General features: G+C 42.5%; 1 protein-coding gene across 2 annotated transcripts in view; it reads right to left on the reverse strand.

The window, feature by feature from the left end:
* Nucleotides 1-1,199: 1,199 nt before the first annotated feature.
* The window catches only part of babam2 (BRISC and BRCA1 A complex member 2), a 32,088-nt gene continuing 9,126 nt past the window's right edge, over nt 1,200-24,161 (reverse strand). Inside the window, exons 5-13 of one of the 2 annotated variants that reach the window (XM_037242476.1) lie at nt 23,945-24,139; nt 23,508-23,582; nt 12,414-12,523; nt 5,985-6,084; nt 3,051-3,121; nt 2,818-2,900; nt 2,575-2,728; nt 2,311-2,420; nt 1,200-2,159 (exon numbers count right to left, since the gene is read on the reverse strand). In XM_037242476.1, the coding sequence (XP_037098371.1) occupies nt 2,357-2,420; nt 2,575-2,728; nt 2,818-2,900; nt 3,051-3,121; nt 5,985-6,084; nt 12,414-12,523; nt 23,508-23,582; nt 23,945-24,139 (852 nt within the window). In that variant the 3' untranslated portion in view covers nt 1,200-2,159; nt 2,311-2,356. Of the gene's footprint in view, nt 2,421-2,574; nt 2,729-2,817; nt 2,901-3,050; nt 3,122-5,984; nt 6,085-12,413; nt 12,524-23,507; nt 23,583-23,944; nt 24,140-24,161 lie in introns of both variants that reach the window. The other variant, XM_037242475.1, reaches the window with a different exon arrangement.

Raw genomic sequence — 24,161 nt, forward strand, 5'->3', positions numbered from 1 at the left:
GTTTGAAGTGATCCTGTTTCACACACTTGTCACTACTTCAGGCTGGCAGGTCCTTACTGGCTCCAAGCTAGCTGCTTAGAGCGCTGTCACCAGTGCACTTAAAATTCATCTCATGCTAATGTTCATGTTTGCCGGCTCCCTTGAGCTATAAGGACACCTGCTTCTGCACACCATCGCTCATTAATGAACTGTAGCGTTGCTGAGTTGGACTTGTCCACCTCAAGCCAAACAACAGAAGAGGAAGATTCCCAATTCAAACTGGGCAAAAAAAAAAAAAAATCCCCCAGTTAACCTTCAAGGGGAAAATGACCAATCCTCCATTGCTCCTCAAATTGCATCGATGGGCCCAGCAAAGCGTGAAGTGTGCCAGACCACACATACGCGCTCATCAATTTAATCAGGCCGCGTCCAAAGATCCCAAGTTAATTATTCCAGCCTTTAAGGATTCCACCCGACTGCCATTGAGATCTGTTAAAGGCGGCCGGATTAGTGGATTTGCAGAGTATTAGCCGGGCGGGCTGGCTGGCTGGCTGGCTGGCTGGCAGACCTCTGCACTGCGAGGCATCTTCAAAAGGTGACTTTAGCAGCACCTCCACAGGATCATTACACGTATAAAAAGGTGATCCACGTGAGAAGGGGGGAAGGCTAAGTCAATGTGACTTAAGCGTGGCAAAAGGGACATCATTAAAGACACTTTGCAGGGGATTGTTTACAAGTTACTTAAAGGGATTATGTCACCTTGGTTCAACGTCAAACTGCTTGATGAACTTTAAGAGAGAATGCGTTCACCCCGGCCGGAAACAAACTAGGTCACTTAACTTCTCTCAGCGCAATGTCAAGTCTGTATTCAAAGAAATGTTGAAGCCTGAATCACTCCTCTGATATTTCATCCGACATAAAGCCCGGATTGACTTTTACCAAGTTCAGGTTCTGGACTTGATCAAGCCAGACGTTCATCAGTATTGCAAATCAGACGCTAACTTTTGAGTGGCTAAGTTGACTGTCAAGTTGAAGTATTCTTTCAAGATGGTCACCATCCTCTTGACCCCGCCGTGAACTTCCCTCCCAGTGGCAAAGCCGACTCTCCCCAAACGAGAGCTTCTCGTCCCTGGGCTGACAAAAGGCATATTTTGTAAGCAGGTCAGCAAAGGTTACAGCGACAAACATGGAGCCGGGCGGTAAAAAAGACAAAAAGAATCTTGCTTTTTAATTATTTGATTAAGCGCCTTGATGCTATTAAATGCCCCAGAAACATTCAGCCTATAGTTCTCAATTCGACTTGACAGTTGCTGCATTACCAACAATAAATATAGCAAAAGGCTGCGCCTAAGGACAGGAAAGACCCCTAACTATGACCCTCATTTTTAATGACGAAAACAAGCAAGCAAGCAAGCAAGCGCGCACACACACTCTGCCTCACGTGGCGTGCGCACACACATACACAACCTCTGCACTGTAGCTCCTTATTAAATTCTCTCACTCATGTCAGCGTACACACTAAAGTACAACTGATATTTCCAGGGCAACAAATTGTACACATAAATGGATTCAACTCACCAGTGTCACTTCTGATTGATAAGTGGAAGGATTCGAGGGACACGGCCGTCATATGAAAACTACTTCGAAGTGTTGGTAGCTGGTGTCAGTGATAACCGAGATCCAATATTACAGATTTTTATTTTTAGGAGGTGTTTTGACGAACAACACTATGATCAAAATGAGCACATGCAACATACTGATGACGTAAAGGCAAAATGGAACTATTTGAACGCTAAACATTTTATTTTACGGAGAGACTATCAGCAAACTAAGGATTGTGGCTAAAGTTCGGTCAATGGCAATAATATGAAACAATTCCCAATCATTTTGTCTGTACAGTCCTTCACATCACATTCTGGAATGACTGCAGGAGGTCATAACACAATGGAAAGGAAATGATAGATATTGTAAGCACAGAGCACAGGTGAGATTTTTCACAGTCGCACATGAGAGCTTCTATAAAAAAAAATACCCTTCACAGCAAAAATCTATTGTTTATGACCGGCTCGAACCAGTTTTACCTGATCCCGCAGCTACGACTGCTAAGGTGCCATTTCATCATGACTTCTGCTGGACAAGGTTTGATCTGCAATATGTACAGTGCGTCTGAAAACATGAGCCTGAAATGAGCAAAAAAGGGAACCGACAGCTTTACACCGATGACGCAAATTGGATCTAAAGTCACATTTTGCTATATCTTGAGATGCACCGAATTTGGGGAATATGTTGCTGGAGGAATTTCAGTCCACGCATGCACGCGACGGCATGTACCGACACATTTGCAGAACCGCAGGCATGTCAACAGAGCTGCAGGGAACTAGAGTTTCCCGTTGGCAAAGGCTCCTTCTTGAAACTGAGGGATGAAGGTCTTGAAGTAAGCCCTGGGGAAGAGGAGGGATAGTGGAAGATCATTTCACATCTGCAACGGGATGGAACCAAACTATTGCTGGTCGTTGGCGAATGTGTTGCAAGAGCGGCAGAACAAGCCAGAGCTTCATATTCCCGTGTCAATTGTCCTAAATCGCTTGTCCTTACTTTGCCCTCTTGGCCATTTCATTGCCGTCCCAGCGTGGGCTGTAAGGATACGACTTCTGCACTTGAGAATAAAGCTGCCCGCTGCTGGTGAAGTGGTACACCGACTGGAAGGTGAGGGTGGGCTGATCTCGGGGAAAGTACAGTGGCAGATCCACTACCAAGGAAACAAGCGGGGCATTTATTGACGGCTGGAGGTATCGCAGCTTTACAATAGGATGCCGTGTTCTTTTCTGATGCTCCTACCGTGCACTAAGAAGCAAAAGTCTTTCCACATGAGTAGAAGAGTAAGCTTTGTAAATCCCTCGGCATCATATTCCACCACTCCCCTGCAACACACACACACACGCAGGCAGGCAGGCAGGCAGGCAGTGATTATATATATACACCGCAGAGTCTAGTAAAAGATTAGAGGCAGAGACAAATGAATGGCCGCTGAAGGCTTGAGTAGAGGACGTGATCCTGGCTTGTTAACTCACATTCCAAAGTGGCTGAGGAATGCAGCAATGTACTCCCGTCTCTTGTGATAGCCTTGGATGACATACTGCACCTTCACACAACAAAACAGGGGGATTACTTGAGAAGCAAAACAGTCACAAGGCCAGAAACAAGTTTGTACATCTCGTTTCTATCGTCATTTAACAAGTCAAAAGGCTTCTGTGATAGTGAACAGATGGTATTCGCTTTATAATGGTCATATTTTCAAAGTCAAAGTCTGCTTTATTGTCAATCTCTTCACATGCCAAGACACACAAAGAAATCGAAATGACGTTCCCACTATCCCACGGTGACAAGACATAGTACACGACATACATACGAGCAAACAACACAAAATAAAAACAAGAAGGCACAAACAATGAATAATAAGAGTGACGAATAAATAATAAATAAACCAATAACACAATAAATAAGAGGAGCAAAACGGAGCAAGTGTGCATACAGCAGAATATAGCGCAAAAGTACAGGACGTTTATGATGTTAACATGTTCAAAAAAGAAGCAGCTCTCAAGGAATTTGCAAGGAGACTTCTGACATTATTTATCTTAGTCTTATTTTAATACCACAAAAAACTGGAGTGTCGACATTTTTTTACATTGACTAAATATTTGCTTTCAGGGAAATGACCATGACTCATTTTCACACCCATACTGGGAAAAACAAAAAAGCCTCCTCCATCCTGTGATTTGTTGGCTGCCTGGAGCTTTGAGTGATGCAACACAGGTGATGTTGCTCTGCAGGTATTCTTGTCTGCCCGCACCCAGAAGTGCATCCAACGCATATCTTTTTACTCTTCTATGTTTGTGCGTGAGTGTAGAAAGAACATCACCGGAAGTGCTTCCTATTGCGTAAGGAAGACATTTCTCCTTCAAAAAGAAAGAAAATCCATTCTCGCCACCCCCTATTGAGATCTCGTCAAATATATTCGAACCCAAAATGCATTTGCCACTTATGAATGAGAAGAATGTATTTCGACGGAATAGGGAAGGACAGGCATTTTTCGAAATGGACCTGAAACTAAATGAGCAGAGGTAATGAATTTTATTGTTAGTTCTCATGCAACAAATGTATTTTCGCTGGGGCTGACGGAAATTGGAGCTGGGTTTTTACAATCCGCAGGAGGCAGGGAGAATTAATTAAAAAAAAAAAATAAAAAAAAGTATGAAAGTGAACAGAATCTGAGGAACTACTTGAGTTGTGACGCAATAAGAGCCAGGTGGGCTGATCATGAGAGCACACAAGGAGGTGATTTTTACAAACACAGACGAGCAAAGAAAAAGAAAAAAAAAACTGCATTTGCTCGCTTGTTCTGCTTCTACTAACTTCCAGGAAAAACAGAAATGCTAATATTGACATTACGGACACGGACGTTTTTTTTGGAATGAGTGGAAAGAGCGCCCGCCGATGGCAGTATCAATCGACATACCCATTTGCTTTGGAATAAAATCTGGCTTGGAATGGGCTTGATTGAGTCAGAATATTTCCAATGGGGGTGTACATTTTTATTGTTCTCAGGTTTTTATAATAAACGTGTCCACGTAAACGTAACCATTGAGATGGAAAATTGTCGTGCCGACTTCAGAGGTCGTAAAGGAGCCTTCTTCTTAAGTGATATTTAAAATGTGAAGGCAGATGAATTCATGTGCAGCAATTAAGCGGGATCTCTGCATAAATCTGACTCATACCAGTTGCCTCATTCCTCTTCTTCGATGATTCATGACTTTTACGACTTTTTATGTGAAGTAGCTATCACTTTACTGCACGTATATCTCACTGGAGATAAAAACACATTTCACTCAAACTGTACTTTTATATAAAAAAAATTTTTTTAAAAAAAGGCAAGAAACTTGATGGTGACACGATTAAAGAGAAACTAAAAGTTTCTTTTTTTCCATGAACAAAGTTTTGTTCGATTATGTCATCGTGGCAAAATGAAAGTGAAGCTATCTATATTGAATAATTCAATCAAAAATGAAATGACTGGAATACATCAACACATTGTTTCATGTTGGTTGGCAAAACAAAAAAACAACCCTTATCTTTTGATGCTGATTCATTTTTTGAAGTGCTACACTGCACAGTTGCTGTCATAGCAGTTCAGCAGTTAGCAAAATAAGGTCCAGTAATAAGACCGTCTGGGATTTTCATTCATTTTCTGATCAGGGTCATGCGTCCGGATCTTGCATGCAGATCTTTCCCCAGCTCATATCATATTATGAAGAAAATGTTTCGCAATCATGCTCCATGGCAAGACGAGGGAGAAATATGCTGTAGTGCTCGGTTCTAATGCTGCTGGAGAGACTGGGGTCATTTAGGGACTCCATCACGTGGGATTCCAGGTAAACGCAAAGGATACAGCCGAAGCAATGTTCACTTTGACTGTGCGTGTTTATGCACGGGGTGGAGGCGGGGAATGCATGTTGACTTCCCCTCAGGATACATGGCATTACATCCAGTCTACACGGCAGACCTACCTGTCAACCTACGGAGAGCGTAGAGCGCTCAGACGGCCAGTGGATGTTGGCCAGAGCGCCCACATGGCCAGATGACGGACACACGTGCATGAATGCACAAACAAGACAAACACGGCCTTGACAAAAAACAATCTTGATTGGTCGCACATTCGGTGGGATTAACGTAGGGACCGAGTGGCTATTTGTGACCAAGCAAATTGAGTCACCCATAGTGACGCAGATTTTAGAAGTGAGGTTTTGGCATAATCAAAGAGGGAACGATCGCAGCTTTCCAATGATAGCATTGTGCAACACTATTCATGACATCATTGTGATTATTCATGACATTCTTACCACAGATATAAATAGGGACATACAACACGCCCCCCGGATAGAGCAACCAGAGACCAGTAGTGCTATGCTAATTCCTAAAGACATCCAAAAATAGTGTAGCGTTTTTACCTTGTTCGTGAGTAACTGGCACACTTGTGGGACATAGTCAATCAAGCATCCTCCGCTCGGGAATGCTGGGATATGAAGTGCAGACGCACCTCCCAGAGCACTGTTGAACAAAAAGGACAGTCTGTTGTTAGACATATCGGGCGGCAGAAGATGATGCCTTGGAGACGGTGATTGAACAGCTCAGGGTTCCTTCGAACATTATTCACCGTCATTCTTTCATTCATATCCCGTAGTGCCATTCGTGATCAGTCCACGCTCGTCCAATCAGAAAATCTGCTGCTGCAGTTCCCCGATGCCTAACCAACCGAGGTTGTCGCTCCCTCGTTTTTCTCTCATCTGGGGCAAAATAAAAAACGGAATACCCCGAGGACGGGTTAGAGGTCTGAAAGAGCCGCTTACTGGCTTTTATTGCATTTGCTGCTGCTGCTTTCTGACGCCATCATATCCTTCATTATAGCAGGATGATCACATCACAGGCCATGAATATAACGCTAAATGTCACATCACATATACCTTGAGGAATGTTGAGAGTTTTCCCACACTATAACATCAATAACAGCCTGATCGGTGTAATCGTTATCCCACAAATTCCCCAAGATTTTTTCCTAATCTTGACTGACAAGCCAAAGTTCCAGAGAACTGCAAAATATCGTGATGATTGTGGGAGTAAGAGGTGGAGTGCAGAATCATCTGTTTTACCTTGGCGTCATCACCCAAATCTTTATGGGAAACATGTTGTAATGGAGTTCAGCAAAAGGTCAGCAATGACTGGACTGGTGGTTTGGACGAGAGCTGATGCAACTGTGAATACTCCTCTTTGTCACAACTGCTGCTTCCTCATCTGCTGCTCTGTCATGACAAAATCCCAGTTCAACCTGTTTGCCACTCAAGCGAAGAGGGTCTTTCTCAAAAGAAAATCCACACAAGCTGCCATCAAGTGGCTTCTTGTCTCTTCTGGAGAATTTCAAAGAGCCAGGCTATTTATTTACACTAGGCTTTGTGCACATAAGGAGCATTGGCCTGTGCATTTTACCATACACCAAGCGACATTCGATTGGGAATTGCTCACAGCAGTGAAAAGACGAGCCTTTGAAAGGGAAAATCTAAATAATGCCCATCTATCCACCCACAGTTCTAAGAATAGCGTTGCATCATTCACATGGAAATGCCGACCTCGGAACAAAATACACACTGATTTGTTTGTCACTCATTTGTGTCACAGTGTTCCATGCGTGGCTTTCAAAAGGAGACTCATTAGAACAATTGAGAAAGATTGAACACAATCCGAAGACCAATTCGCACGTATAGTTTTCTGTGATGAAACAAAAGTAGCCAGTGTAGTCTTTGATTTTAACTACAAGTTAAAACATAATAAAAACAAGTACTACTTGAGGCTTGCGCTTACACCCCAAGAGAATAAAAAAAAAAAAAAAAAAGCTAAGGTACACAGCAAACACTTAAAACGGCGTTCTAATTATAATATAAATCAAAGTCTGACATCTTAAGAACAGTCCCTTTACTCATCTTCAGTCATTTAGGGCTACAAATTGGAGAAACCTCTGAGTCATTTCAACATGTAATTTTAGAACAGAGGATGAGTTTCAAATGCTCAAGACATTGCCATAGTGATCTGGTGTTTTCACCAAATATATATTTGTAAGATTTCTATGAATATTTTCTCTGCTGTACGAGAGGTGTCAGAAAAGTTACAGGACACAAAATCTTGCTGGTAGATCAACTGGCCAATATTGAAGGGGGAAAATTCATAGTTTACAGTTAAGCGTTTGTACCGCCAGTCCTGGTACTATTCTGACACACCTTGTAAGACTGCTGGTGGAATTTCTGGTTATGCAAGCGTCTCATACACAACTGTGCCGCCATTAGGTGTGTCGTGGGAAACTGTCCAATTTGAGTTCATTGTTCTGAGAAATATTGTTTGCTTACTACTAACTGTATATCTTTGTTCATTCACCTAAACCTGGCGACACAGTGGCAGACGGAACAATATTCTTTAACGGATCAAGCCATGGCACGCAAGTCAATTATTTTTAAAAATGATTTCAAAAATCAGTGAAGACCTGTTAAGAATAGATGGCAAAAGGGCTCTTCCCATTAGCCACACAGGCTGGAGTCATGCAAACAAACGTGGTGCCTGGCACGACCCCTCTGAGCAATGCCGCTTACTGTATGACATATTTACAGTAGCATATGAAAACACACACACACGCACACACACACAGACTCATGCCGAATGTGACAGGGTTGCCCGTGACTTCATCAACCAGAGAGATTATGTTCTGTGACTCAGGTGGATGTTGACGAGGCTCAGCTTGTTTGTTTATGGGGGTGGGGGATTTGTGTGTGTGTGTGTGTGTGTGTGTGTGTGTGTGTGAATGTGTGCATACGGTGACTGAGTGAGCGCAGTTAAAAGCTCCGCTGCAGTGGGGACAGACACGCATGAATCATGAATCAAGCAACGTGAAAGATAAAGCATAGGACTACATTCTGATGACATTGTCACGTTGGCTCACGAGTCATATGCAAATTCAAACTTCCACAAGTGTGAAGGCATCGTAAAGGATGAAAAGAACATAGAGGTTTTGGAGCAACATATGCCGTCAATCTTTTGGGGGGGACATCCCGGCGAGTCAATGCCAAGCCGCATTCTGCGAGTTACAACACCGTGACAACGGAGAGCTCAAACTCTTGAGCAATTGAAGAGAGAGAAAGACAAAGCGTCGATAATGAGCGATCTCAGTTGCCAAATGCTAATTGAATGTTATTAAACGGAAAGGTGATGTCACATAGACGTAAACATGCACCTTTTTTGAAGCGTTGCAGGCGTCAAATCGTAAGTGAGGCCTTTGGGATGCCGAGTGGGTTGCTGACCCCATCGAGAAAACAAAAATTGCGGCACGCAACTTCAAGAAAAATCAAATGAGTGAATATTTACATCTTTGTTGACCAACAATTCAAGTCAGGCATAAAAAAATTGGTATAAAACTCGTGGATGGATCCATAAAAAAGAAGTCTAAAGAGTCTTTTAGTCTCCCACTCACACAAACAAACAAACCATAAGCCACTGCGATGTAAAATGCCATGCTGGAAAACACACCGACATAAAACAATTCCGAAGTTTTCAAGGTGACAAGGTGTCTTGAGTGGCTGACAGCGAGATAAGTGTCTGCAATGGCGTCGAGTCGTCTCATCTAGGTTTGCTGTTAGCGCTCAAATGATTTGAGATGTTTACAAAACCTTGAAAGACATTTGATCCAAATGCAAGCATTTTCAAAGGCTATAAAGCACCTCGACAGACCCTGAAGAAGGGACACACCAAAACTATTCACCCACACGCACGCACACACATCAGCATCCAGAACACACAAACAAGCGAGCCGAGCCGAGTCGAGTCGGCACCTAGAGGCAAATGCAGATACACAAACATTAGTGCACTGCAGCCTAAAACTGTCTCTCTGTGTTGAGTTTTCTGGGCTCCTAAATCTGGTTTGGGGGCAGAGACGGTGCCCACTCGATTCTTTTATGCAATGCAGCAGGTTTTGTGGGGAAAGGAGAGATAGATGTATCTAGCTCATCTCATGGGCATGCTACAATCAGGTAAAAGAGAAGTCAACGTCAAAAGATCAATGTGTTGGCGTACTAGCAATCCAGCTGGAGAAAAGGACTTTGTCAATTTGAGGGTCTTAATGCTGGCTCACTTGAATCAAACAAAAGTATGCTTGACTCTTCCCATAACAAAGCAGAAAAATAAATCTCTTTCAAAGACGGAAAATAACATGCTAGCATGAAAACTCACAGTATAGTTCCTGGTGCTTGGCTGCTAAACATTACATAACAAATGAATCTTAAGCAAGGTATTTTGTTTTGGACTTTTCAAAATCAATAATTGCTACAGAAAAAGAAACATACAGTCCCATCAAAGACAGGAGCAGATGCACTGGGGCCGCCGGATACACAAAGCACTGCTGCTAAAACTGTGGGAGTCGGTCGGTCGGCCGGCCGGGCACTTCAACGTATTTTTCTTCTCTTGCTGCGAGGCCGAAAACATGACGGCGACGGGCTGTTTGAAGACCACGCAAGAAAATGCAGCGAGAGAGACAGAGAGAGCAAGAAAGCGGGAGCCAGTGGGAATCGAAACTGAGGTACAACGCTGCTGCTCAGGGGGGCTTTGCAAGTTTTGCTCAGCCCCTACCCAAGGAAGAATGAAAGGAAGATATCAAACAATCCTGCCGTGACTGGAGAGAAGAAAAGAGAAAAGAAGTGGAAGGAAGACAAAATGAGAGGGAACCGCGCTCCCTCTCCAGCGTGTTGATTTTTTTTTTCTTTTTCTATCATTTTTCCTCTCTATGTCGAGTGAGCGACGACCTTGCTGGGTAGAGCAGAGCGCTTCTCTTGCTTTTAAGTCCCACTCACTCACTCGTTTCCCTTTGAGGATCAGCCAGAGGGATCAGCGGAGGAAAGGGAGTGATAGAAAATGGAGAAAGATGGCGAGAGAGGAAACAGGCTGCAGACGTTTGGAGAAAAAAAAAAAAAAAAGGCAATGAGGTGGTTGAGGGACAGAAGAAGAAGATAGACGATAAAACGAAATTATAATTTGGGAAAACAAATCTGGTCAAGAAAAACAAAAAAAAAGGCGGACACTAACAACCAGGATGCAAAATACCAAATCCTGTCATTTCAACTCGAAATAAACGTCCCAAATATAAATCCACTAACGTTGCTGCGTTACATTTTAGCTCCTGGATTTTCAAAAGCGCATAAACCGATTCCAATCATTTTCTAAGATTGCATGATAGGAATTGAAGCTTCATCATCTAAAATTGACACCAAATGGGTCGCTATCTTGCCAGAAAAATGGGGCAGACAAAGACATCTTTCCCCTTCAGCAGAGCCAAAGTGCGATAATGAGCTCGCTACGACACTAAAAAGGGTCAGCGGGAACATGTAGGCAAACTAGCAGGGCAAGTCATTTGCATAAAGACAAGTATGCTAAAAGGCGGGCTAACTCACACTCCCATGTGAAATTAAGGAGCATCCGTGATGAATAAGAGCAAAATGCACAAACTGGTACACACATGCAATCATTTGTTTTGAAACAAGAGCGAAGAAGCCGCCTTGGGTGATGAATTAACACACTCCCACACAGCTGACAAAAAGGTGCATAAAAAGCATGGAAGGGGGGATATTCACAGAGGGCCTTGATATGCATATGTGCAAATGTCTTTAGAGAAAGAGTCGAACATTGAGCAGGAAGAGGAGGCTGGCAAATGAGAGTTTGGAGCGTCTGCATTTGCACTGTTGCTTTCCTCATTTCGCGTCAAGCAGCCTTTTTCAGTTCAAACGTTGCAGCACACTGCCTTTAGCCTCCTTCTGTCCCATCTCCTCATGTAACTGCCAGAGGAGGAGAGGCCTGAGTAAAAGTGCAAAAAAAGGTAAGATGCATACAATGTATGCTGGAAGTGCGAAGAGAAAGCATATTTCAAGCAGAAGCCCTTCGAGCCACAGCAAGCCAAAAGATGGATGCAATGAGAAGCAGAAGCAGCTCTTAGTGAGGCTGGAGGTAAAGCTGCACACTAATGAGTTCCAAAACAAGAGAAAGTCTTGACAAAAATAATACGGGGGTTAACTGGCTTTAAAATATTTCGCTCATCTGCATAATAGAGTATCTTGCTACTGCCCAAAAGAACAATAAAAAAACTGAAATCTACGCGAGTGGGAATCACAACTGTATCCAGCTTTGAATTGCATTTGACATCACCTTTAATGATTCTGATGAAAAGTACCGTATAAAAAGAGAAATAAGGGATGGGAAAACATCTGATGAGATGGGACGGAAAACACTGAAGCAGGAGCACAGGGGAGGCGTTTGGCCAACGAGGAGGGGCAGAGGTCTGTTAACCTGGTGCGACGGGGCGTGTGCTTGTAAATAAACATCAGGTCGAGATTATTCTAAGCACGAAAGCCCAGACCGTTGGGCCCCGGGGTCAGAGTGGGCCCATACCTGGCGCTCGCTCTCTCACACACTCAAACACACACACACACCAACGAACGAGTCACCCATTGGTGCGACAAAAATGTGAACACACATACACACAGGCACAATATTAAAAGTATGTGTTCATTCAACACGTATAGACAAACATTTTGACTTTGGTGCTTTTGCAATCGTCTCTTAAGGACGGCCACTCCCAGGGCCAGTTGCAACAGCACTCAACTTTCTCTCTTTGGAGCATCTGTGCATTTAGAGACTCTTTTGCAACTCTTTTCAACATTATGCAAGTGAGCAATTCTTCGACTCGCATTTTATTTATTTTTTCTTTCCTAGGCATAGTTTCCATAGGCAATGCTTCTTGAGAATGGAAAACAGAATATCGCATTGATTGAACTCGAGGTTGGCGGACTCCTACTTACTGTTCAATACTTGGAGAAAGGTAGAGTTTGGGGAAGACTTGAGTGGCCTCAGCATCCTCAAAGCTGACAGAGAGAAGAGCCACATCTTCTCCAGGGTCCAGTGCCGTATCCTAGGCAGGAAAATACAGGTCAACCTTTGAGGAACATCCACCGACCGGTATGCTACTTTTGAGGAATGGGTCATAAATGGAAGAATTTAAAACGGTTCTTTGGCTCTGACATTTTTCTCAACCAAATGGAAAGAAAAAATCCAACATGATAGTATTGCTCGAGTCCGAAAATATGGTTGACTGCAGCAAGCATAAGAGGAAAGACACCAGAAGAAACATCTGCTTGGTTTCATGCTACATTAGTTTCAACATCTTCAACATGAGGCTGATCTGATGACTCGGAGCACCAATCAAGTCATGTGTGAGATGCTTACAGAGGCCACCCGGAGCTGCGCGCTAAAACCTTCATCCGCCTCTCTCTCTCTCTCTCAGAGGTTGGACTTTCTCATTGTGTGATATATTTCCTCGAGCATGGCCACTTCCCAGGCAGGCATGCAGGCACTGTCATTAGTGCAATTTCCCATCAAATATTACAGGCTCTTCCCCTGCCCTGACAAAAAGGCTCTGCAGTGATAATCAAATGTCTTACAGATGGTTTGAACTCATCCGTTTGTTATAATTGCTTCTGTTCGTTCGCCACGGTGAGGGGAAATCTAACCAGCACGCACGATGAATGGATGGAGGCACAGTTCAAGCACTTGATAGCTTCCAATGTGATCCGACCCATAAGCTAATCGGGCCCATTTTTGCTCCGCTGCTCACAAAACCCAACTAGTCGTCGAGACTTGAGGAAAAGGTTGATGATTGATTGGTGGAAGAAAAAATCCATTTCGTGAAAATGTGGAACCGAAAAATAACAGCCAGCCTTTAAAAATGTGACATGTTTTCAGAAAGTAGCATAGACCATGAGGTTAAGAGTACCCATCAAACTTGTGGGATTTTTCTTTCTGCTTATCTGTTTGTTTACCGTGTCAAAATGACTGCCGTTAAAAAGAACGGCCATGAAAATTGTAGCGACCAAAGACTTTTTTCTTTTTTATTAAATTGGAATATACCAGCCCCGAGAAACGACGTCTTGATACATTTGTGGCCGAGGAGAGGCAGAGGAAAATATGGCAGGGTATGTATGTGGCATCCAAAAGTGTGGCCTGATGGAATCAGCTCACATCAATATAGTCTGCATCAGTAAACAAGGCTTGCTCTGTGTCTCACAGCAGCGCCGGCCGGCCAGCCCGGCCGGCGGCTTCTGCCGCTGACGATATGGGACAGATAGGAACAGGCATGAAGATGTGGGACTGCCGTGGTTGCTTGCTGTGGTTTGGGAAAAGATTAGTTTGCTCCAGTTTGTAGCTGTCAAGTCCTGTTCTTGTCTTTAAAGGTGATTTAATTTTTCTACTGGGACAGCGACCACAGATGGATGAAAAGTAACAGGAAGGTGAGAGGGCCAGAGGAGGAACATGGGCCAGTTTGTACACAGCCTTCTTGGGACTATCACACAATCCGCTCAGAACAAGGGAGAGCCTTTTCGTGGAATGATTCAGACTCATCTCGTTCCAACCGACTGCAAAGAGCTGCCACAAGTTATATTGCATCAGTGCAATAAGGAAGCAAAACAAAGTCAACCTTTGACATTCGCTTGGTTTTCCTTTTCCCATTCAAAACATAAATACTTATAATTAAAAACAGTCAAACAGATTGGATTTGGCTCATAAGTGACTCGCATTTCTTTGGCACATTTTCTGAAACATCCTCATGTGCAGGTTTTTTTTTTTTTGGTGTGGTGGGTATTCAAAAACTCAATTCAGTATGGCGTTCAGCTGCTAACACTTGCACATACATGCAGAGAAATTGACTAAGTATAATTTGGACGTCCAGCTCTGTGATGAGAAATTACCACATGCTTGAAAATACGATAATACGTTTTTCCTGAGGTGACTGAGAGGAGGGCGAATTGAGCAGTGGCTATTGTCAGAGGATAAGAGTGAAAAGATTGACAAAGACAATAAACAGAAAAACACTAATAACCAGATACACAAAACGTGAAACGTGAGCAAACTAAAAAAGCTTCCAGTCCACGGGCAGAACCTTAATGAAGACAACTTCTTCTATAATGAGCAGTGAACACTCGGTCAGAGGATTGCTAGTAAAAAAAAATAAAATAAAGACTGGATGTCCTGCAGGGGAGATGGTCGGACGTTAAAGAAGTATTTACTACCTGCCCTGAGAGAAAGTGAGTCAACTACTCAAGGGCTAGATTTAAGAAAGTGCTGGGTGAATAATGTGCAATACTGTGTCAAGGTTAGAGGGTGCCTTCCGGTCAACCCCTTCACGGCCGCCACCCCACGTCTTCCATCCCCCGTTACTCTTTCGGACACATGGCTGCACGCACGCACGCACGCACGCACACACATGAAGGCGGCGGCGGCGGCGCAGTCGTAGCTCTGTGTCCGTCCGTGTGTCTCCTGCTGCCCTGGCCTCTGGCATCTCCTCTGTGTCTCAAGTGACAGGCTGGAGATGTGACAGCTGTCCTTATGCCAGACCAAGCCTGGCCAAAGTCAAAACACACAAAAACGCAGAGGCTCGACTGCAGGCCTAGAACGGACGGAGGAGGTAAAGAGACCGTCCGCCTTCTTCGCCCAACTTTAAATGTCATGCCTGATGTCATGCGCTGCCTTGACTGACAGCGCAATTGTTGTGCGACGACATCTCCGGCTCCTAGGCCAGCTCTGAGTGCACCGGTTAAGTAGAGGAAGGGAAAATTGACATTGGGAAAATCACAAGAAGGAATCATGGAAGGAATAAAGTCACAAATGTGACACTGGGCCTAATAGCAATTAGAAAGAAAGTCCAGCATACGATTGCTAATGATGTGGTGGCGCTGCCAATCCTGCACCCGCTACCACAAAAACATGCCAGGGCAAGCACAAATCACCACAACCCAAATGAGGACCTAACGTCCTGGTCTCAAGTCTTTGCCTTTTCCTTCCTTCCGAGCAAGCCCTCATTTCATACTTTGACTTTACACTCTGGTGTGACAAGTTTGGTAGATGATTAACCAGGCTGGCTCATAGCTGAAGTCAGTGCCAAGAATTCATTCTGTCATGAACACAATGCCGAATGGATTATAGAATACACATGCTCCACCTGGAGGTCAACACACCTTAAAACTCAAGTATTGCGTGAGAAGTTAACCAAGACGGTATATGTTGCGGTTCTTTGTTAGGATACTATTACATCATAATACTTTAATGATTTTATGAAACAAAAGAATCTTTTCAACTGCACCTATAAAATTCCGGGCTGTACAGCTAGCAAAAAAATAAAAATAAATACTGTATATACAGTTTGTAGCAATAAAGTCATCTATCTGTTTGTCAAATATTCCATTGCTGGAAATGGGAACCAAGCCAAAATCAAAGTTCTGCGGAACAAGTACAATCTGACCAACAGATGCGTCATTGACATGCAAACAGATCAGATTTCACTGAAACAAGTCATAAGAGTGACTGTGGCCAAGTGCCACTAATAATGTGTCACTGATAGCATGTGGTGGCTTTTGTTGTTTGCGCATTTGCAGAGTGTGATGCTGCTGGGGCTTCTGGCCACAAAGGCTGACTCAAGTATGATCACTTGCATGTGGAAAATAACATGCATTATGGGAATGACTAAATTAGCTCCTCTACTGTATGCTTATTCTCGTGACAGTTGTTCTCCGTATCGGGCCAGAAACGTCTTTTCATCCAATTCCCGTAATAAGGAATTGTGCATTAATATTACACTGAGCATATTTTTCCAAAAAGCCAAGAGAGACCACTGCAGACATTAAGAGGAGATTTAAAAGGAAGACAGCAGTGCAACAGTTTGGTTATAGTGGTATTTCTCCAGGCAATAATTGTAATTGTATTAATCATGCTTGGCAGACACTGTTGCGGGGTGTTTTTCTCCCTCTGCACTGTTAATGAGATTTGGTTTTTATTTTGGGACCAATGCAACCTCTTGCCCCCTATTTGAGGGGAATGGCACTTGGTGGTGGTGGTAACGTTCCTAAACTGCGAATTGTAAAAACTCAATGACATTTCAAATAATTATGCTCAAGATGTAAATTGAGGCTCTCGTGCGCATCTGTGTGAGCAATCACAAATGTGTTTCATGTGATAAAGAATACTTTATGAATAGCAGGTGTAAATACAATTTTAGAAATAACGTTCCCTTCAAATAATATTTTGCCATCCTTTTAAAGGCCTCGTTTGGATCTTTTTTCTAGATGTAAGAATCAACCAAGGCCAAATTAATATAACAAAAGCAGTCATTCAAATTGTACCTCTTACACTGACCTCAACTAAAGACAAGAAATTCTATCTGAAAGTTTAAATCAAGGTGCCTTTAATTGAATGAATGCAGAGAGTGAGAATATGAGATTCAATGGCGCTCTTTTGGCAGTACACTATTGATTGGAGATGGGAAGACGAAAGAAACAACCAGGACAGATCTTTTACAGCTCAACCAGGTGACCCCAAAGTTGAAAAGAGGAAAACAACACAGCAATAGCGAGATGAACATTTGAAGGTGTTACAGGAAAACAACATGCGATGTACAACTTGATATAGAGCGAGGGCAGAAAGTAGGCCAGATGGAAGTAATTCCATGGAGGCGTGGGGAAGTGTGTGTGTGTGTGTGTGTGTGTGTGTGTGTGTGTGTGTGTGTGTGTGTGCGTGTGGGGAGATAGAATGGTGTTGGGGACGGAGGAAGAAGCACAGGAAAGGGAGGGTGGGGGGTGGATGCTCTCCTGAGAATAGTCTAGCGCTCTGCAGGGGTTTGGAGCTCAAGCAGGTAGGTGGGAATGTTCATGTGGAGAAATAGCGTGGGTGGCTTAAGGGGGCGGGAGAGACAGTGGATCCAAATCCCAGAGGAAGACAGTGCTAGGGTGTGACCTTTGGTATGAAGGAGTCGTGTTGGGGTCACGATTTGACGGCTACATAAAATGCAGTTTTTAAATAATTCTATTTATTAAGAGGGGGGTGGGGGGAGCTACCTGGCCGTTATGACTTCCACTCGAAAGCTAAAAAGTGGTTAGGCCACTCTTGGCTGATACAACCGAAATCTAACTTTGGTAATTGGCAATGACTTTTCGTATCTGTGTGGATTTGTTTTGGCCTACTCTTCCTTGCAGCATTATTTTAATAAAGCAAAGGGCCTTTTTAAGATGATGCCTAGGGATGGGTACCAAGCCCTGGTACTAAACTGGCCTGGAGCTGAATTTTAAAAGGAACAATAAGCTCCACTCTGACGGTTCTGGAGAAATAAGTCAAGTTAATTTTCAATTGACTTAGGCGTTATGAACATTATTTTGCATTTTGTCCTTTTCTTGTTTCTAAGAGCAAAACATTCAAATATTTGTCTAACAAGAATGATTTCACAGTGAGAGGTTTCTTTCACTGATCTCACAAAATCATCTTCTTACAATTCAATCCACTTATTTTTGCTTGTATTTTTGTTGATTTTTGACCCTGTGCCCCTTAAAACCAAACTAAAATGAGAGCTGTGAAGAGGAAGTTAACGTGGAGATAACTGGAAGCTGTCATGAAGCGGAGAGAAATTCATGCAAGCTCACATTTTCTCTTGTTGCATTTCACTTTCCAAATGCTGCAAGGTTCTGGTGGCACTCGTAATGTGTCACAACAAGGAATGAAACAAAAGGACTGACATCTCTCCCTCAGGATACAACCTTTGTGATAACAGTGGAGATAAAGTTGGATAGGCTAGACTAACAGGAAAAAAAAAATCTGCAATTGATTGCTTCTTGGTGTGTATGAATGATTGTTTATCAACATCACTACTGCTTTGTGATTACGGTTGAAAAGGTTGGGGGGAAAAAAACTCTTGGGAGTGATGAGATTGCTAGCTTTGCCTGACATGTTTTGTATTTGCAACAGTTCAGCAAGAGTTTTTCTTTTTATGGAGGTTCTGAAAATTCATCATGTACGTTAATAGATGGGCTACAAAGCACAATTTATTTTACACTCCAGTTCACAGACGTCCTTTGATTTTAGAAATGCCAGACGGTACTATCGCAAGATGAAAGCATCTTGTTATTATTATGAGAAGCAACTTTGGTTAGACTCTGAGTAAACTTTCCCATTCTGAGACATTTTCTCAGCAGGCTATGACTGCGGACGACCAGATGCTAAAGCACCTGGCAGTGGCCACAGCAAGACTCCGAAATATCTTGAAGGTACGAAGCACACGAAAAGATGATTAGCTTTTTGATCTCTCAAAAGGAGGCTGAAATAGGAACAAGAAATGCAGTCAAGTTGAAGCATAGATATCTCGACCGAGGAGGCCACGCAATCTACTGACTTTTATCTGGAACATTTTGGCTTTGTGTTACTCCTGAATCTTCCCTTTTTGAACTCCAAAATGGAATGAGATTTTTCTTGGGTAATGATTCAAACTCTCTGCTAGTTTTGCATAAACCCGTAGACAGAAAAAATAAAAATACACGATCACAAAGCCTACTAGCCTACTAGGTAACAATTAAATGATTTACTAATTATAGTAAATTCTCATTGGGGTGGAAACCACATTGAGAGAGAAAAGGGGACAATCGAACCTTGCAATCACAATAAGTTGGTGTTATGAGTATTTCTTTTCCATTTTGTTCAAAATGTCCTTGTAACAAGAAAAATCTGTTAAACTTTGCAGCTGGGCTTGATTCGGAGGTTGAGTCTAAATAAGTGGAAACAAACCAAATTGAACAATACTGAGTAATAATAAATATGTACAGCATTGTCGTTAATGGACCAAACCATCCTGCTGCCTCAAATGACTGCTAAAAGTAACCCTTGCACTTGTTTTGAGTGCGTAGGCATCAGAGATCTAATCACAAATGAACCAAACGGAGAACTGATGAAACCCACTTAACGCAGCGATTCCTTTTTTCATGCAACTTCAGGGTTTCGCTTCGCTAAATCAGCAAATCGAAGACAAAGATGATGCATTTCCTGCCATTTGTTTAGTGTCAATGGCGTCAAGCAATAACACTTGACTGTACTAAATATGATATTTAGATATTGGCTTGGACAGAGGCCGACAATATATCAGATATAGGGACGACAATCTCATTTCTCCTAATTTACATCACTTGGCAGTTTTGTTTTCGAGATTGGTGACATTTAAATCCATCTTCAAGCATATACCAAGCTATAATACATGTACCATTAAAAAGCCACATAATTGTTTATCTGCGTGGAAGCATTGGCTGGCCTTTTCAGATTTCACTCGTACACTGCATTAGTGAAGCCCAAACTGGCAATTACTTGACAATGTCTTTTGGGCAACTTGCTTTCCTACTAAATGCCAAGTCACAGTGCTAAACAGACACGCCATCGCTCGGCAACGGGACTTGAAATTAAAATGAATGCAGCTTCATATAGTATTTGATTTCCCCCTCATTTATTAGCTTTGTATTTTCCGAGCAAGTATGAAGTGCAAATTGTAAATACTCTCTGAAAACATATTCCTGCAATCACAATCAAAATCTTTCCCTAGCCTTAAAAAGAGTTGGATGCCATTTGTCCCTAAAACTACTTGAAACTGTCATTTTTTTACAATAAAAAAACTCATCAAAGAATGCAATTTATCTTAAAAATGACAATAAGAATTTTAACAAAGAAAATCTCATAATCCCAAGACATTTCTTAAAAAAAAACATGAAATATTTCCCAGTTTTGATGATACTCCAAAGTCTATCTTTCATCAAATAAAAAAATGGTTTCCATCATTGTAAAAAAGCAAATATCCCAACACTAAACCTTCACTTGAGGGACAAAATCATCTTTGTTTGGTGAATAATGACTGCAGTGAACAGACTCGCAGAGTGTAGTAAACATTACACTGCAATGTCAGTAGGGAAAACAACTTTTTTTTTTTTTTTTTCCTCCCAGAGATGAGGCAACAAGCCACATAGGGACATTTGGGATGAACCTACAATTATTTTATAGCTCCTGAGTCACTGTTTACCGTGCAAGGGCACGGCAGGGACACAAATTCCAAGCACTTGCTTTGGGACAATCTCTTTGCAGTCCCGCAAAAGATTGTTCTTGGCGGTATAAAGACAAAATGGCCAGCTCAAAGAGATTTTTAATGATGGGTCGAAGCGTCATATTAAGTATTGGCTCATCCATTGAAATGTTGTTTTGAGACCCTTTGGAGAATTGAGAAAGACTTGTGATGAAATAGGCTATCTGCAGCCACGACTTCTCCAAAAGCTCAACCGTCAGACCAAAAAGGCAGGACAGAAAAGCATAAGAACGAAAGCTCCGCCAGTCGTTGAGAAAGATGTGACATTTATGTGGCAACCGGAAAGGCAAGGTAACCGCAGCTGTGACGGATTGGGCTTCTACTTGTTCTTTTACAATCTTCCCAAAACATGAACTAGGCAATTTTAGAGCACAAAAACATGTTTATCCAAGTCAATCATTTATTCATTTCATTTGTTACAAGTGGCATGATGGAGAATTTGGCACACTGTGGAGCCGCACATTCGGTGTTCAGGCTTTCCTTTTCACTGTTTCCCTCTTGCTGAAGTTTTCTCTCGGAACTTTCCCTTCCTCCCACATTCTCCAAAACAAGTCTGATTTGTCTCATACATAGGTGTAAATATGAGTGTGAATGCTTGTTTGTCTTTCAGTGGTTCATGACTGTGCACACATGCTGGCATACATTCAAATCTCAAATTCAAGCATTGAGAAAATGCAAAGCATAACATTGCGCTGCCAGTCACAGCGCAACAAGCCTGTCCCCTCCATTCCCTTGACAAGCCTATAAATATCCTTAATCTGTCTTCCCTTGTGACCACTGGGGATAATGGATGCACTCTCTGCTAGTGAGATGACAACGGCACTGATAAATGGAAAGGGATTAAGAATAATTTAAGGAGAGCATTTGGTTTCCTTTTCAACTTATTTGCATGATGTTACTGAAGATGATCTTGAACAGTAGCAGAAGCAAAAAAAAAAAAAAAAAAAAATCAGGGTAAAAACATTCTTGGATGCAAATGCTTTGGTGAACCATACAATATATCCAGAACCAAAAGAGGGCAAAAAATGAAGATGCAGCAGTGCATTATTATTATCATTATTATTATTATTATCGTACCTCCAATACTCAAGCGGTCTCAGCTTCATACACTTGCTACATACGCGTGCACAAAACACAGACTGACACAAACAAATCCACTAAACAGAGCCACCAATAGCTTTGGAGCTGGTGGCATGGGTCAGTGCTTGTGGGGGAAACAAAGCTCAAGTGAAGCGAGAGCAGAGGCTACCAACATGAGAGCGCTGTCACGCCACACTGATCTGTCTGGGCATTTGGGAGCATGTTGCACATACAATGGAGAATGACAGGAGCAGTAGGTCTAACACCACCATAGATTTGCTTTTGCTTTGTCTTTAAGGGGGAAATTGTTTATTACCACCACCAAGGAGGTTCCATCAACATGGGTTTGTCTGTCCGTGTGTCATATTGATAAACATTTGTCCGAGATGCACAATTTATGGACTAAATGGTTAAAAAAACGGATTTACTTACAATCTTGACGTTTCCATTCAACCGGATGTACAATACAAAATACGAGCACAGACCTGCAATTTAAATGTTGCCACAAAAATGTTAGACACACAGATGTGAAGGTACAACAGAAGAAAGAGAAACTGCAACAATACCCAAAAGGCTCCCATGGCCTTTCAAAACGAAAAAAAGTGCCAACACTCATTGTATGCTTCCTTCATTTCTGCTCTCTATATCCTCCTTACTGTTTCATTTGGAGCATGACAGGCTGGCCACCTTAAAATATGAAGTCAACTAGCAGCCCACGGCTTGCTTTCCAGTCGACGCAGGAAGGTAAACATGTCCAGTGCAGTGAGGGCAAAGCAAAGCACACAAATGCTTTGCTCCAGGTAGCGCTTGTCCTCCACAGCGCTGCTAAGCAATCACTACCTGCGCAAGCTTGCCCATGTCTAAATACACTTCCGCTTTATTTCCATACCTACTGTCCTCCGGCAAGGACATCCACAATTTTCTGGGAAGGTGGATTCAAAACAAGGTCAACTGTCTGACCTCTGCAAACAGTAAATGGCAATTTATTATATTGTTGATGTGCTAAGCATTGCTGAATGGGTTTGAACTTTTCACAATAGCTATCATTTTATTTTGGATGTGACTATTGATTTGCAAATTCAGTTCATTTGTATTAGCTTGAAAATTAACGTGCCAGTGATGAATTTTTATTTTATTTTATATTATTTTATTATTTTTTTTCTGAACATGCTTGTTTTATATTTGTTTTTATAGGACTTTATACTGCATATGAAATGATTGCCGTAAAACAAATGGTTAATGTTGACTGTACTTTACAGCGACTGACAGCTTGGGTTTGAAAAAAAAAAAAATGCTACAGAGTTGTCTGCAAGAATGAGCCAAGCGTCGTTCCTAAAAATCTGCAGGAAGACAAAAGTAATACTTTTAGGATCGCCAATCTGTCTGTAAATAATGAAACGATGATTAAGTCTGCCTGGGGACAGCGAGAACCAGACCTTGAAGCGGCTCGCGGTCTGAGTGATGTCGGAACAAAAGGAGGTCGTGAGACTGATGATTGCAGCTATTTGCCATATGTTTAGCATCTATTCTCCGTACAAACATGGGCCATGTCGTTAAAGGCCAGAGAGCCAAAGCCGCGAGCATCATGCAGGCAAAGACGGTACAAGTGACAAAGAGTGAGAATCAGGGTAAGCGAGGAGACTTAGAGAGAGAGAGAGAGTAAAGAAGCCTCCAGACAGCACGCAGTTCAGAGCAGATCTGGAGTGACGGCTTGCTGATTAGTCAGCTCACAGCCCCTTAAGACTGGAGTCCACATATACACGGCATGAAATTAATTTGAAACAAATCCGACCTTTGACGCTTTGGCCCACGCAAAACATTTGAAGGGCATCTTGAGGATGTTAAATGATCAATACGTACTTGTAGATAATGCTTAGTGACTTACCTTGAGGAGATAGATTGGGATGTTGCTGAAGTCCACGGGGAGTTTCAGAAGAAAGCGAGCGGAAAACTCCCCTGTCTGGAATACAAGTATTGGAGAATTTGACAATGTGACACAAAAGCGATATCTGGAAAAAAAAAACTTTTGTTGGTACCACATGATCAAACCAAGGAGGAAAGATGGACGTTGTGGCGACCTTTGAACAGCGTACGGAACGCTTCTTGTTATTCATGCACCCACGACAGGTGGTCGGAAATTGCTGATTTAAATACATTCAGGGTAATTTGAGTTGACCCAAAATGTGCAAAATAACATGCAGAAAAAAGAAGAAGGGTGTTTTGATGGTGAAACGAGCTTATTTATTAATGATGGACGCGTAATTGACAGATTAAAAACATACTGAATGTGATATTCCATTTGATAAACAACACCATTCTTACCCAGGTGTTCTTGTGTCCAGCATATATCTCCATATTACGGCCATAGTTGGGATCCTCCAGCAGGCTATCGTACTCAAAGAGAAGTCTGGAGCTTTCACGGAGGCGCTGACATTGGTAGTGGTGGTACTGCTGGATGAGCTCCTTGACAAGCTGGAGCAAACAATCTGGGTTGCCAGCATCCCATTGGACCAAATGCTGGAAAAAGACACAATTGAAC

Source organism: Syngnathus acus, chromosome 22, assembly GCF_901709675.1.
Source record: "Syngnathus acus chromosome 22, fSynAcu1.2, whole genome shotgun sequence".
NCBI classification, from domain to species: domain Eukaryota; kingdom Metazoa; phylum Chordata; class Actinopteri; order Syngnathiformes; family Syngnathidae; genus Syngnathus; species Syngnathus acus.